Source organism: Magnolia sinica, chromosome 1 (assembly GCF_029962835.1).
Source record: "Magnolia sinica isolate HGM2019 chromosome 1, MsV1, whole genome shotgun sequence".
Classification (NCBI taxonomy): domain Eukaryota; kingdom Viridiplantae; phylum Streptophyta; class Magnoliopsida; order Magnoliales; family Magnoliaceae; genus Magnolia; species Magnolia sinica.
Genome location: NC_080573.1, coordinates 116675208 through 116691767, shown reverse-complemented (window position 1 = coordinate 116691767; position 16560 = coordinate 116675208). Strand labels below are relative to the sequence as shown.

General features: G+C 39.5%; 1 protein-coding gene across 5 annotated transcripts in view; it reads right to left on the bottom strand.

The window, feature by feature from the left end:
• Positions 1-16560, bottom strand: part of LOC131255280 (ABC transporter G family member 31-like) — a 29949-nt gene that overhangs the window by 5079 nt on the left and 8310 nt on the right. For 3 of the 5 annotated variants that reach the window (XM_058255997.1, XM_058255975.1, XM_058255990.1), the window contains exons 8-18: positions 13708-13794; positions 13326-13607; positions 12234-12550; positions 11979-12139; positions 11797-11900; positions 3408-3567; positions 3232-3300; positions 3016-3110; positions 2605-2937; positions 1855-2145; positions 1344-1427 (exon numbers count right to left, since the gene is read on the bottom strand). In XM_058255997.1, coding sequence (XP_058111980.1) covers positions 1344-1427; positions 1855-2145; positions 2605-2937; positions 3016-3110; positions 3232-3300; positions 3408-3567; positions 11797-11900; positions 11979-12139; positions 12234-12550; positions 13326-13607; positions 13708-13794 — 1983 coding nt within the window. Of the gene's footprint in view, positions 1-1343; positions 1428-1854; positions 2146-2604; positions 2938-3015; positions 3111-3231; positions 3301-3407; positions 3568-11796; positions 11901-11978; positions 12140-12233; positions 12551-13325; positions 13608-13707; positions 14010-14104; positions 14196-16560 lie in introns of all 5 variants that reach the window. The other 2 variants (XM_058256004.1, XM_058255981.1) reach the window with 2 other exon arrangements.

Here is a 16560-nt window from a genome sequence, read left to right as displayed (position 1 = left end):
ATAGAAGCTATTTTCCTACTTAGACAATTGATGGAGAAGTATAGGGGAGGAGGAAGGATTCAACATGATCTTTACTAACTTAAAGAAAGCATATAAAAGGATCACTAGAGAGCTAACCTAGTGAGTATTGTAAAAGAAACAAATCTCAAGAGGAGATAGTAACAATTAAGAATATGTATGAGAAAGCAATAACAAATGTGAGGACCACCACTAGAGAGGCAGATGAGTTCTCGATTATTGAAGGCTTGCACTAGGGGTGATGAGGACATATGAGCACCTTTTATAGTTTATCAGAGGAGGAGGAGAGTTGCCCCAATTTCCTTATGGCTAGGTGATCATTACATGGAGCCCAATGGGCCCAATTCGAGTTCCTAGCCACGTTGAAGACCCACATTATATGCTATTGCTTCTTTTTTTCAATGTGAAATTACCATATGTATGCTCTTTTGATAACATGTATAACATGTTTATGTTTTAAAAGTATCTATGTATATTTGTTACTTCTTTTTGCTGTTTTTAGTGTTTTCTACTTCTTTTATTGTTACTGTTTAGAGGTCAACAGCTGAAAAACTCAACTTTCAACAAGTCAGGCCAACAAAAATCATTCTCACCAAAGAATGGAATGTTAAACAATTAAAGACGTGTCAAAACACAAATAAATGATGCACTCGTGTTTCCCATGGTCTTCTTTTTTATTTTGGTTCACATTCTCGCAGAAAATATATAAAGTCGATACGGGTTCAGTACACTGTCTCACTTCATTTTCTGGCCCAGATGATATGCCCTTGGAAACCAATATTCAAAACCTAGATCTCACCTCTTACTGTTTTTGTGAACTCACATTCTGAAGTTAGTAGATTTTGTTACCTTTCAAAAAAAAGTAAATTTTTTTGAATTGACTTCCTTTAACTAATGGAATGAAACATTAAAGGGTACTTATTAGGAAGTTTATGCCAAATAGGTAAACTATGTAGCTTAGGTAAACCCTATATCAATGGGTTGGATCTAGATCCAGCCCAGCTTATTTTGACTTGGACCCTACCAAAACCTGACCTAAACATAATGGGTCGGGTCTGATGCGAAACTCCAGACCTGATTAAAAGGGTCAAATCTGGAATTCCCTTCAACCTAACCCAACCAATTTGCAACACTAGGTGTGTCTGCAGCTAGCAAACCTTGCAAAAAGAGTATCCCAAAAATAAAGGATAAAGACATAATCATAAAGATAATTTTTTGTCCAAGCTGTGTGCAAGAGTTTGAGAGACAAAGATATGAGTATATATGCCATGACACAATTTTAAAAAGTGCCATGTTCTTTTCATAATAAACAAGCACAACCTTACCTCAAAATACTCAACAAGCTTGTGGGAATTGGTGCCCACTGGACCAGAATAAATAAGCTCCCCCCCACACTTCATAAACAAAAGCTGTGAATAACAGTGCAGATTTGAGAGACTAAATATGAATCCACAATTACTGTATATTTGAAGAAATATCAGGCATTAGTGTATATTTGAAGACATATTGGGCTGTCAATACACCGGGTTGAGGCCAAGGCAGTGCCAACCAGAGCACGGTAAGTATATTTTAAAGCCCTAAAATAAAGCTCCAATCAAAACCCTTGAAGCAACAAATGGGTTTGGATCCAGCGTAACACCATGCCTCTACAGAAAAGATTGTAAAACCAGCAACCTTTTGTCGGGGCCAAAAATCAGGCCCAGGCAGCTTATTGCAGGGCTATGCTAGAAGCCCAGTGAGCCATCCATGCCCATTGTAAGCCTTGTTATCTAGAAGGACTGACTCAGATTTCTTGCATGCACCAAGAGTGCCAACCAAACAAGAAGAGGGAGATACCTCATCAAAAGATTCAAAAATATCAATGCTTGGCTGGTGGATTGTGCACACAATCGTCCGCCCAGTATCCGCGATATTCCTCACTGTTCTCATAACAATGGCCGCAGCCCTGGCATCCAATCCCGAAGTGGGCTCATCCATGAAGACGATAGAAGGATTAGCAACAAGCTCCACTGCAATGGTCAACCTTTTGCGTTGTTCTGTGGATAGCCCATCAACACCTGGTAGACCAATGATGGCACCACTTAATGAAGTGAGCTCCACAAGTTCCATCACCTCTTCCACAAAAACCTGCAAATTAGTCCATAAAGAAATAATCCATTTGTAAATCAAATATATTGAGCAGTGTGATAATTATGAGTCCTATTACAGCACTCACACGAAGAGGATTGAGAATCTCTTCCCAGAAAACATGAAAGCATCACACAAGGGTACTAGTCCAGGCCTTTCAACAGGCAGCCGCACAGTGAACATGTGGACGCAAATCAGGCCACTCTCATCAGGCAGTCCACATAAAACAATAAAATGGTTTAGATATAGTCACTAACAATCCCGATTGGAAGTACATGTATGGCCCTGCTGATCAGAGGACCAGCCCGATTTTCAGCCAGGCTGTGTTCATGGTGGGGCCGCCTCATGAACAACCCCAATCATGCACAAGTGTCTTAGTTGTACATGTGCTGTGAAGAGATCTTGTTATCATAATCAAATGAGTTCTGTTCGCATTCCTCAACAATGATTGATTATTACCCTTTGCGTTTCTAAATCAACATCAGATGGTAACCGCAACCATGCAGAGTATAGAATTGATTCATAAACAGTAATGCATGGAGAATGGATGTCATCCTGTTCACAGTAACCAGCAATTCTTGCAAACGTTTCCTGGTTTTTCGGATAACCAGAAATAGTTATGCTCCCTTCGACAAGTCCGCCAGTTTTCCTACCAGCTAAAACATCCATGAGGGTAGTTTTACCAGCACCACTGACTCCAACCAAAGCCGTAAGCACTCCTGGCCTAAATGCTCCAGTAACATTAACTAACAACTGCAGTCGATCTTCTAAGATGCCTTGCTTCCTCAGTTCCTGCAAACAATGCTTCACATGATAGAAGGAACACAAATAAACTTCAAAATCCCAAGCATCAAAAGGGATGGGATATACCACAGGCAAATCCACATAGTAATTGATATTGCTGAAGCACATGGAAAGAGGTTGAAAGGGAAGAACCATGCCTCTTTGTCCGTTACCATTTACTCCTGCACCCAACTTGAGTTAGAGAAGGAAGTGAATTCGAGAAATTACGTGCATAAACAACATATTCTTGAAAACACGTAAGTTTGCCTGAATTAATATAAGGTCTTAGATCCATAGCAAAACCTTCTTTCCTTTTTGGATCCCTTCCTTGGAGCTCTTCTTTAGACACGACCGCCTGTTTCTTCCCCAGAGCTGTATGGAAATTTGAAAACATAAGCCAAATTCTGGCAACCTATTTAACAAACAAAAGAAAATTCTTCTAAGTTAAATTGCTTCCAAAAGACGGAAATATCGCTTACGATTGAGCCAAGTCAAAGCGAATGTCAACAGGATGTTGAATATGACTGTATAACCTAACAAAGCACCAACACCAATCCAATACCAGTAACCCTCTGTAAATAAACCACGCGCTTTCAACACCATTTCACCTAATGATACATTCGTGTAGTTTGAAGCTTTCTGCAGCAACGAACAAAATATCAGTAAATTGGTACTTGCAGATTTCATGCAAAGGGGAAGTGCTAAAACCACAAATACGCAATGACCTGAACAAAATTATAAGTAGCACTGTAGATGATTTAAATGACAACTTAATCGATTCAGTCTACATTGCGGAAGCAAGCTAGAAAACTGAGAGGAGTATCAAAACCATGGAGAGACAAGATTTAGGGCAGATATTCATATAGAACCACATGCACCATGGCTTTAGGCTATGTCATTGGTGAACCCAAACCAGTAAGGCACACATTCAATCACTTTCACAAGTTCACATCTTCAGTTACCTCTCCCTGTCCTCCATATGTCTACTTTCCCTCACTTTATACCTGACGGTACTACTCCCAACTCCTAGGTTACATTGAATGTATTTATTCCTAATTCTATCCTTATCATTCCACTCATCCATCTCCACATCCTCATTTCTGCTACGCTCGTCCTGCTACACTCATCCTATGAACATGTTGTTCCTTGACTGCCCGTCACTCAGTCTCATAAAGTATGGCTGGTCTTATAGCTATCCTATAAACCTTCCTCTTCAGTCTCCCAGGTATGCAGCAATCACATACAACTCCAAATGCACGTCTCCACTTCATCCACCCAGCTGTAAGTTTATGAGCCACATCCTTTTCAATCTCTCTGCTCCCCCGAATTATTAGCCCAACATATTAAAGATGGTCATCTTGCGGTGCCTCTTGCTCAGCAATCTTTACTAATTCCTCATTTTTCACTCCTTTTGTTACTGAAATCAACCTCTACTTGTATTTATACTATGTATATCTACCATGATCATAGTATATATAATTTAGTGGTTGTTGGGACAGAATGGAGTTTCAAGAGTATATATTGATATGATGAAGGATGTGTGAGAGAGTGGTAACAAATATGAGGACTACTAGTGGAGAGAGGAGTTTCCAATACTGTAGGTTTGCACTAGGGGCTGGCATTGAGCCAGCACCTTCAGACGAGTTAATGAGGCATTTATATGAATAGATATTGTGGTGTACATTGTTTGAAGATTGCATAGTTTTGATTGACGATATGAGTGCATGGATATATTAATGCAAACAATATTGGTAAAGAGTATGGAGACATTCATCATGTTAGACAGGCTGCATGCCTTGTATAGCTACTTTCCATAGATAGATGATGTATCACAGATTTTCTTTCTGCAACTCCACACTTTTTTCTTCATTTCTCCTAATCTGTCTTGACTCTTAAATAGGTTTTTTCTTCGAAAATATTTTATTAGAAAAAGGAAAGCCAAAGATGGAAATTTAAGGCAAATTACACTGGTGATGAACAATACAAAGAAGAAAGGTTACACTCATTGAGGACCTTTGTGCTTGAGGCCTAACCCATTACATCTAACTTTGCCCTTCTAAAGACCTCCAACACCGTCCCACTTTGAATTTGGAAACACCGATTATTCATTCCCCCCCATGGAAGCCAAATGCCTGCTAGAAAGGCTACCTCCATGTCACCCTTCCTTTTCCCTTACTCCACACTCACTGTCTTGAATAGTGATATAGAAAAACCAGCAAATTGGATCAAATTACAGTTCACAGTCATGTACTGTTATAGGAGCAATTTCTAGTAATTTTTTTTTTTAAATCATTTTTTAAACGATAGCAATTACAGTTCACAGTCATGTACTGCAATAAGAGCAATTTCTAGTAATCATTTGTGGGAAAACCAAAAATCTTCTCTACAAATAAAGGATATGGGGACAAGATGCTAACTACAGTCATTCCTAGTAATTTTTACACCAACATGTATATGAGGGCGCAAGGGGACCCCCCCACAGTCACTGCTTTTGGATGCATATTAGGGATGAGGTGCTAACCGTTGATCACTTGAGCAACAAACAAAAAATGGTGTAGTTTTTTGAGGAAGCTGAAACTGTAAAACACCATTTTCTCCAGTGCATTTTTGTCACTTCAATTTGGGGAAGGAGCATTAGCAATTTGGACTTGGCATGGTCAATGCCAGCTTCTGTGTAGAGGCTGCTAGAGGCATGGAAAGGCAGGACTTAATGGGATGAAGGGAAAGTTTTTGGAGCAACTATGCTTTTTTTGCAATTTTGTGGTCGCATGGCATAAATGAGCAGGCCATTGAATATATGAGCAAATATGTTTACTTGAGGGCCAGGTTGACAGAGGAGTTCTCAAGCAATTATAAAAATGACTTCTTCCAGTGGGCTCAGGTTTTTATGTAGTATGAATGATGGTGTTGCCCACCCTAACATTGTATTAGTTGCCCTTTAGGCTTCTTTTCCTCATAGATTTGCATTACCAATCTTTTTTTTTTTTTTTTTTTAAAGGGTTCTTTGGAGATGTATGAGTAGAAGAAGATTTGATGAGGATAATGTGAAGAAGAGATGAGAATATTGAGAGAGAAGGAGGAGGAGAGTTTGGGAGAGATGATGTGTTAGGCTTGCATGCCCTAACACATAATATTTTATTATGAAAAAGCATATAGTACACTGCAGGGGAATAGGGAAGTGTGTACATGCACTTACACTAAAATGACACACAATAAATACAATACACTAGCATTCTCTATACTCCCCCTCAAGTTGGAGCATAGATATTGATCATGCCCAACTTATCACGAACACGATGAAGAGCATCTCGACTCAAGGATTTTGTAAGAACATCAGCAAGTTGATCCCCAGATCGAACAAAAGGAGTGACAATTTCCTTAGAAACGACTTTCTCCCGAATAAAGTGACAGTCAACCTCAATATGCTTGGTTCGCTCGTGGAAAACTGGGTTACGAGCAATATGGATTGCCGCTTGATAGTCACAGTGAAGAGGAATAGGACCCGAAGGAGGATAGCCAAGTTCTTCAAGAGATTGCGAAGCCACACAAGTTCACATGTCGCATGAGCCATAGCACGATATTCAGCTTCAGCCGAGGACCGGGCAACAACTGGCTGCTTTTTGCTCTTCCAGGTTATAAGATTACCACCTAGGAAGGTACAGAAGCCGGATGTAGAGCGGCGATCAAAAGTACTACCTGCACAATCAGCGTCGGAATAGCCAGAAAGATGAAGATGACCATGCAACTGAAAGTAGAGGCCAAGACCCGGGGCTGATTTTAAATACCGAAGTATGCGGTAGACAGCCGTGAGATGAGAAGTACAGGGAGCTTGCATGAATTGGTTAACAACTCCCACTGCAAATGAGAGATCTGGGCGAATAATAGTCAGGTAAATAAGCTGGCCTACAAGTCGTCGATACATCTCGGGATCAGTAAGGAGAGGACCATCATCTGGTCGAAGCTTCTGTGAAGTATCCATGGGAGTGGTAGCAGGCTTACACCTTAACATGCCGGTCTCCATGAGAAGATCGAGGGCATATTTTCGTTGTGATAAGACCAATTTGGATGATGAGCGAGCAACTTCAATTCCGAGGAAGTAGCGAAGAGGACCAAGATCCTTGATTTCAAACTTGGTCTTTAAAAAATCTTTGACCTCCCTCATTCCAGCAGAATCACTACCGGACAAAACAATATCATCCACATAGACAATAAGAACCATGATGCCCGTCGATCGACGACATATAAAGAGAGAATGATCAGCATGACTACGAACAAAGCCAAACTCCAAGAGAGCCTGACTAAATTTTTCGAACCATGCACGTGGAGATTGTTTGAGTCCATGAAGAGCCTTCTTCAACCAACATACAAGTGCAGGGTTGTGAGAAGCAATAAAGCCAAGAGGTTGATGCATGTAAACTTCCTCTGTAAGATCCCCATGGAGAAATGCATTCTTAACATCAAGCTGAAACAAGGGCAATGATAAATTAACGGCCAAGGAGAGCACAACACGAATTGAATTAAGCTTAGCCACTGGAGAAAATGTCTCGAAGTAATCCACACCATGAGTCTGGTTGTAACCTTTAGCAACAAGACGTAGCGATCAATTGAGCCATCTGGAAGAAACTTGATTGTATAAACCCATTGACAGCCAACAGGCTTATGGCCTACAGGAAGTGGCACAAGATCTCAGGTATGATTCTTCTCAAGAGCAGACATTTCTTCCATCATCGCCTTTGTCCAATCAGGACTCTGAAGAGCATGTGAGAGAGATCTAGGAATAGTCTGTGATGAAAGGGAAGCTGCAAACGACTGAAAAGACGGTGAAAGATGATCATATGAAACGAAATTACTAATGGGGTGTTGAGTACAAGATCGTGACCCTTTGCGCAAGGCAATGGGAAGATCTAAACTCGAGTTAGGAGAGTCACCTGAACCAACATCCAAAGTAAGAGGAAGGGTAGATGACTGAGCTTGTGAAGATTTATCTCGACGCTGATACACCCGCAGAGGCTTAGGCTCACCCATATTACCAACAGGATGCTGAATAGAGGGGAGAGGAGTTTTCCCATGATCACTAGTGGAAAGAGGATAAGAGTTATACTCCCCCTGACGCGCAAGAGGATCACAGAGGGATCGGCCTAGAGCGGAGAAAAAAGAAAGATCCTCAAAGAAGGTGACATCGGCAGAGACATATTTCTTGCGAGTCAATGGGTCAAAACATTTATAACCTTTCTGACTCCGAGTATACCCTATAAAGACACATTTAATCGCCCTGGGACTAAGTTTATCATTACTCCCATCCAAAATTTGAACAAAGCATGTACAACCAAAAACTTTAGGTGGTAGAGGAAATGGATTATCATGAGGATACAAAATAGTAAATGAAGATTTATAAGACAGAATACGTGAGGGTATACGATTAATAAGAAAAGTAGCAGTTAAAAGAGCATCACCCCAAAAATGTTTGGGTAGATGCATACAAAGTAGAAGGGTGCGAGCAACTTCAAGAAGATGGCGATTCTTTCGTTCTGCAATACCATTTTGTTGAGGAGTGCGAGCACATGATGTCCTAGATAAAATACCACATTCCTGCAAGAAGGACAGAAAGGCAGTAGACATGTATTCTCCCCCATTATCAGAATGGAGGGATTTGATGGAACAATGAAATTGAGTGCACACTTCATGATAAAACACTTTAAACGCATCAAACACTTCACTTTTACATTTCAAAAGATAAATCCAAGTCATGCGGGAATTATCATCAATAAAGGTAACAAAATATCTAAATCCAAAAGTCGAGGTAACCGGAGTTGGTCCCCAAACATTCGAGTGAACCAGAAGAAAAGGTTGAGATTTCCTCCCAGAAGAGCTAGGAGGAAACGTAGCACGATGATGTTTAGACAATTCACAAATATCACAGCATAATGATTTAGTGACAGGTAAGGAGGGAAACAAAAGTCTCAATCTAGCAATGGATGGGTGGCCTAAGCGGCAATGCCACCGAGTCATGGACTCTTGATCTAAAGAAAGGGTATTAGAAGCGGCAACAGGTGTATCATCGAGAAGATAAACGCCTCCTCGCTCATGCCCCCCACCAATCACTCTCTTCGTCTGTAGGTCCTGAAATAAACAATAAGAAGGAAAGAAGGTGATGGAACAATTGAGTGATTTAGTAAGAGAGCTAACAGACAATAAGTTTAATGGAAAACGAGGCACATGCAATACGGAGGACAAAGACAAGGAAGAAGAGAGAGGGATGGAACCAATCCCAGAGATGGGAGATTGGGTTCCATCTGCGACTGTAACATACTGAGTGGGAGAAGAATAAGAATAAGAAGAAAAGAATTGCAACTTACCAGTCATATGGGAGGAAGCTCCAGAGTCAATGACCCAGGAGGTAGGAGAGGATGACACAAGAAGGGCGGTACTTGACTGAGCCGAAGTTGCATGAGAAGGCTCAGGAATATCCCGAATGTGAAGCCGCATAAGGGCATCATATGCCGCCCGAGAAATAATAAGAGACTCTCCTGAAGTAGACTGCTCAACTGTTGGACGGAAATTCTTACCATCTATAGCTGTAGAATTAGCAACTTGGCATTGAAGTCTACTATGAAGTACCCAAGAATAATCAATAGTGTGATTAGTTCCACCGCAATGTGAACAAATGCGGGAACCATCACGTCCTCATCCACGTCCACCACGACCACGAAGACTACGGCCGCCGCGACTGCGATCTAGATCGCGGCCTCTACCAAGACCACCAAAACCAGAAATGCGCTCTGAGCTCAAGGATGGTACCCGAAGACCAAGGGAGGACTGATCGCCAACAAGATGTGCCGAACACTCGGGTGGCACAAATGAACGAGAAGGAAGAGTAAAGATCATAGCACGCTGACACATGGCATAGACTGTCGTCAATGGGGGAAGAGGATCCTGCATAACAACCTGATCGCGAACGTGAAGATAATCAGAACTCAACCCAACGAGGAACTGCATGATACGAGTATCATCCCGTTGCTTATGAGCATGTTCATGATCCTCTTTACATTTGGAAGGAAGAGGCTGATACATATCCAACTTATCCCACATACCCCGAAGCATCGAATAGTAGTCTTTTAAGGATCTGGAGTTTTGTTGAAACCGACCAATTTCTTGAATAAACTGGAATACTCGTGAAAAATTCTGAGATTCCGAAAACATATCATGAAGCGTATCCCAAATGCCTTTAGCCGAGGATAAAAATATCACTGAGTGGCTAATCGAGGAATCCATGCTATTCAACAACCATGCAATAACTTGATAATTCTCCTTTGTCCAAGACTTGTAAGTAAAATCTGTAGAGCTTGGGGAATCATCCAAAATATACGACAACTTGTCACGGGCCCCTAAAAATACTTTTACAGATTGTGCCCATTGAAGATAGTTGTCACCATTCAACTTAATGGAGGTAATCTGCAAGGGGTTAGATTTAAGAGACCCTATGCCAAGAGATGAGGGCCCTTTGTCAGCCATAATAGAGTCCAAGAGAAATAAACCTATGCCAAGAGACCCCCTATGCCAAGAAAGATTGATTCAAATAACTCTATCTCACTCAATCCTTCAACATAACAAGAGATAAACCTCAAACAAATATTAATCATCCAAAATACCATGAAACGCAGTCAAATAGGGCCTGACCGAGTGAAAAACGGCCCAGCTGCACGCCCATTTGAGGTTAAAAACCTCTCAAACATTGATCTTAAGTAAAAAATCCACCATGGATAGCTTGGGAGGAAGATTTCGGTCCATCTTGAGCAAAGAAACCAAAGAAAAGCTTACCGATTTGAGGTAAATCGAAGAAAAACGGAATCTGGAACCGATTTTCGAATTTCTCTATTTCGCCCAAAATACCATGAAATGAGGTCCAACAAATTCTGAAAAAATCATGACAAATCTTCTAAAATCAAGATCTATCAAACCCCTAAACTTTTAGCTCAAACAGAGCCCATGCGTCCGTACAACGCTGACATCAGCAAGGTGACGTGTCGCCTCTCAACCTGTTGGATGCGGAATGCCTTGAACTTTCTCTGATACCAAGTGGAAGAAGATTTGATGAGGATAATGTGAAGAAGAGATGAGAATATTGAGAGAGAAGGAGGAGAGTTTGGGAGAGATGATGTGTTAGGCTTGCATGCCCTAACACATAATATTTTATTATGAAAAAGCATATAGTACACTGCAGGGGAATAGGGAAGTGTGCACATGCACTTACACTAAAAGGACACACAATAAATACAATACACTCTATAGTATGTTATCCAAAGTGGGCTTTATCGGATGGAATTGATTATTGGATCTCCTTTGATCCAAACCAACCATTCTGTATGGCACTGATCAGATGGAAAATTTCCTCTGATTGGTGTGCACTTGTCATGGTGGCCATGAAAAGTGGGGCCAATCTAATGGATGGTCAAATCCACAATTTGACCATCCACACATCTAAAAACAATGAGTGCATTGTCCACACACACAAGAAATCTATGCTTTCTAAAAATGCTCCAACAACATGTACCTATAATGTCTCTAACAAATTTAACCAATAATCAGATGATGTGACTATAGGTAAACCGACAATAGTCCCGACTCCCAAGAGCATGAAAGCCTCCTCAATGCCCATCTTCTATATAATATGAAGATAAGCCTAAAGTCTTCAGAATTTTATCTGCCTTAGCCATAATCAATATGAAGAAAATGATGCACAAATCGAATATAGATGGAATGTGGATCTCGAGTGTTTAAAGAAAAGAGCAGATTCTACTATGTGAGAGATTGAGACCATCTGTTCATAGATTTTCATAAAAAGACTATTGGTACATAGAATCATGTTACCTTATGCCAAGAATGTCCAAGAAACTCGTTTACAGAAACTGCATTCTGAGCATACATCAATGGAGAAAACCAGTACCCCCAAATCCACCAGCTTGGAATGCTATCTGCGGTGATTAGAAGGACAGAAATGAACAAACAAACAACACTGAAGTTGTACACATTGAGAAAAGATCATATCTGACCTCTAGAGAGGATAAATCCTCCAAGAACCATGACGACCAACAATGCAAAAGATCCAATGGTGTTGGCCACTATCATATTCCGACCCAAGGATGCCAACAAACGGAAAAAAGGCAAAGACATCTGGTGCAAAATGAAAAATAAAAGGAAGTGCCGGAGGAATCTGTGGATCAATACACAAAAATAGTAAAATACATTACAAGTGAATCCACAAATTTTCAAACAAAATTTCATCAGTGCATAAGAAAAGTTGTTACCGAGTTATTAGTGGATCAAAGCCAATGGCATAGTATGTAACCACCACCCATATACCAGACTCTACTAGTGAAGTTGGAACACTCAAGACCCAGGAAGGAAGTGAGTAAATCCAGCAGGGATAGAAGTGTGAGTCCCTATGCTTGTAAAGCACCGGAAGTTTTGCCATCAACAAAGCAGCTTCCGTGAATCCATTAAATAGAACTACTATAGTTGCCAAGTACATAGCCCCAAGATATACAACTCCATCCTCAACCGTCTTGTGGTGCATATTTGTCCGGAAAAATACTGTCGTTGTCATCAGAGCAACAAATAAGAGCTGCAAAATTACAACCAATAGTCATGTTTCAGCATTTATTAACACCTCATCATGTTAGTCCCAGACTGTCAACTCACAGCACCAAATCACATGACATTCTGATTAACATACTTGTATCAATGTCACAGCTTGTGAAGAAAACAGCCTAATGATCTTTTATTGTTATCAAACTCAACATTAGTTTAACCCAGGTCAGTTTCTGATTTGAGTCAATTAGGCCAAGCTATGAGACTATATCTCTAGAATTGTGCTGTAATATCTGCAATCTAATTACTTTACAAATTGGCTTGGTGGCCATTGAGCCATTCAAGTATAGGGGGACTATGTGATTCTAGACCTGAGGACATACGTGGTATCATTGGGTAATCTAAACAAGTGGGAAATGCATGGTGCAGTGATACAGATGTAGGTCTGAGATGCAAGTCATTGTGGAGGAACAATGCCCCAAAAAACTCTCAGAATGGAAGATTCTAGACGCCGATCCCAGGCCTTTTTCAGTTGAATGAAATGTTGCTGTATTTCTCTTATAAAATATCTATTTGCAGTCCACAAATTGAAAGGTAAGGATTGTCCTATAAAGAAGATTTTTGGGGCATCAGATGTAGAGTCCATCAAATGAATGATCTGACTTACTGAACCATAGGCCCCATTAGTAAAAACTGAAAATCTCAGTATATTTTGCATATCTTGATTCGCAGATCATATAATTCCTCTTTTGGTAATATACTAAAAAGGCCTACTTAAAATTTTAATAAATGGCAAGAAGCAGCATTACCTGCATGAATTTGAAGACAGAGATAAAAGAGTTCCGTTTCATCAATAACATTTGCCAGGAAAAACTGGCCTTAAGAAGCTCAGCTCTGCTCACACCATAGTTAGACATAGACAGTGCGGCAGGATAATCAGACAGCCGGTCAAATGGAACAGAGAGCTCCTGGGATAAACTCTTACCAATAGTACATGAATGAAACGCTTTTGCAAATTTCGCTACTGTTATGTATTGGTATGGGCGGTCAGGAACAGACCAATACTGCCATTGATCCTTCTCTGATGTAACCTAGAGTGACAAATAATAATAAAGAAATAAATATATAAAATAGAAACAAGAAAGGGTAACATTGTAAATTTCTGTTAAAATCACAGCAACAACTTATTACTTCTTGCAAAAAGTCAGCCACATTTTTACGTTCAGGGCACTTAAAACCCATAAATGCAAAGAAGTCAAGAGCAGCAGCACGAGGTCCCTGATACACAATCACGCCTTCACATATAAGAATAATATCATCAAATAACTCGTAAGTCTCAGGAGCCGGCTGCAACAGAGATATGACAGTGGTCCCATCAAGTGCATGTGTCAAATGCCTGAGATAATTGACAATTTGATATGCTGTTGAACTGTCAAGACCAGTTGATATTTCATCCATGAACAGCACTCTAGCTGGACCAATGAGCAATTCACCTGCCGAATGCACATCAACCAATTCTTAAAGAATTCCAGCAACATTTTTCTAGCCCTAGAAGTGTCAAAAACAGAATGACAAAATGCAATCGTGCCTGTACTAAGACGCTTCTTCTGTCCCCCAGAGATTCCTTTAAGCATTTCATCTCCCACCAATGTATCAGCACAGGTGTCCAAGCCTAAAACCTTTGCTAGGTAAATTTTAGTACCACAGAGAACTTCTAGAGACTTGATGGTAATTACTCCATAGTCTATGTAAATCACATGGAATTTGTATTTTAAGTAACAAACACAAGTCCAAATTTGTAATAGGCATTGCATGTCATGTGTTCAGGAAATTTATATAAACCAAAAACACGAACCCAAACTTCTCGCGGACAATGCATATTGTGGGTTCATAGTCTTCAAACAAAGTCACCACGAAATTGTGAATGAAATAATGAATGCTTCATAATATTGCTTGAAAGATACCATCAGGGAGATGGACATTAGAACTTCATATATGTATGGAATCCAAATAGAGTCGAATGGCATAACAGGATTCGTGCAGCCAACACATTTAGATAAGGCTTAGCTGATAATGATGGTGATGATATGCAGGGATTGCAAACAGTAAAACCAATAACTTCCATACTGTTACAGGTTTGGATCAACATGCTACCAACATTGTTGTGTTTCAAACAATGTGCAGAGAATGAGAAACCATCCTTAAATGTAATGTCTTAGGTAATGTTCATACTTAAAGTTGCACTGTAGTTAAAATCCTACCATTTGGCATTCCAATTTGATTCAATCCCAAGGAAAACAATTGAGGCCCATTTGCATGGACAAAATCCAGATGGATTTCAATCACACAATAGTCTGTGACACAGGATCCAGGTCAGTACATGACCTCTCTTTTTGCAGGAAAGCAGGGAACAAACCAAATGGGTTTCAATTGGTCTCCAAGAATAATAAAAACGAAGTCTTTTTATGTGGCGCTTTCCCACAAGACAACAAACATCTGAAGTGGATCTTGTATCAGATAGTACTGGGGACTGAAATCCATCAGGATTTCATCCATGCAAACAGGCCCCTTACACTTTCAACTAGAATCTTACTTGACAAAACATGGAATGAATCAGAAAATTCATCCAGAAAATGGGAGCACAAAAAAAAAAGAAAAAGACAAGACATAAACTTGTCATGACAATCTATAGTTTAATATACAAATAGACGTCTTTACTACAAAAACCCCCGTCTCATAAGCAATGTTTTAAATATCAACGATATCAGCTAATATATCCCACGATATACCTTGTATCCTACATGTGGGATACAAAACACATAGGTAGTGCCGATATATCCCACATGTTTGATCCGATGAGCATTTTCAATTTCCGATTCTTCTTCTTCCTTATTTTTTTTTTTTTGTTGTTGAAATTATTTTAAATCAATGTCAAATGGTTATAAATCCATTGGTTCTTCATGTTTTGCATGAAAAATCATGAAGTTAGAGCTTTGATTTCGATATCAATCGGTTCTTCATGTTTTTTTTTTTTGAAATTTTCCTTCAACCAATTGTCAATTGAAACTAATTTCAAAGTATTTAGGAGTATTCGATTAAATGATCAGCACATACATTCTAATTTCAAAATTTGAGTGTTGGTGGTCCGATTTGGGGAAATTGAGGAAAATTCAAAATTTCCCCAATTTCTCCCAAATCGCTTGCAATGTTGCACTCCAAACATGAAATCAAGCATGTATGAGGGCTCATCTACTAATTTGTTAAGTGCTTGTCAATTTTCAGTGAATAAAATTCACTTTTAATTAAAAATTATTAAAATATTATTTTTTTTCGAAATTTCCCTTCAACCAGCTGTTAATTGAGACTAATTTCAAAGTATTTAGGAGTGTTTGATGAAATGATCATCACATACCCTCTAAATGCTATGCATTCATTTTGAATATAGTTGCATTAGTTCAATTAGACAACGCATAGCTTAGGACCCTATCCAAAAGAAACCTATTATGTGCACTCCTTTTTTGAGATGTTATGTATCATATCAAGCTGATACGGACACGATACGCTCGTATCGGCCGATGCGATACCGATTTTCAAAACTATGACAATTACATATATGCCCTTGTTAGGAGGAAAAAACAAAATAAAAACAAGGGACAAATAAGGAAAGTATATAAATAAAGATAAAATAGGAAAAAGGCTAAGAGTAAGGCCTGTAACACACGAGCCCAAGTATATGTACTTATGAGCCCAGTCATAAGCCTTACATGCATATACACCTACAGAATTAAAATATGGCTTATTTGGCATATATTATATTTCTATTTTTACTAATGTTGTTGAAAAAGTTTCAAAATCTCACATTTTACAATTTGATTTTCTAATGTAATTTTGTTAATTCCTATGATTTTACAGTATGAGCCAATTTTCAGAGCGTTAGAAATGGAAAACATTACGAGCACATGGCCAAGACTAGAGTTATATTAGTTTATGGGAGCTGATCTAGATCCTAAATGGAAGCAATCCCAATCGAGGTATTCCTCAATA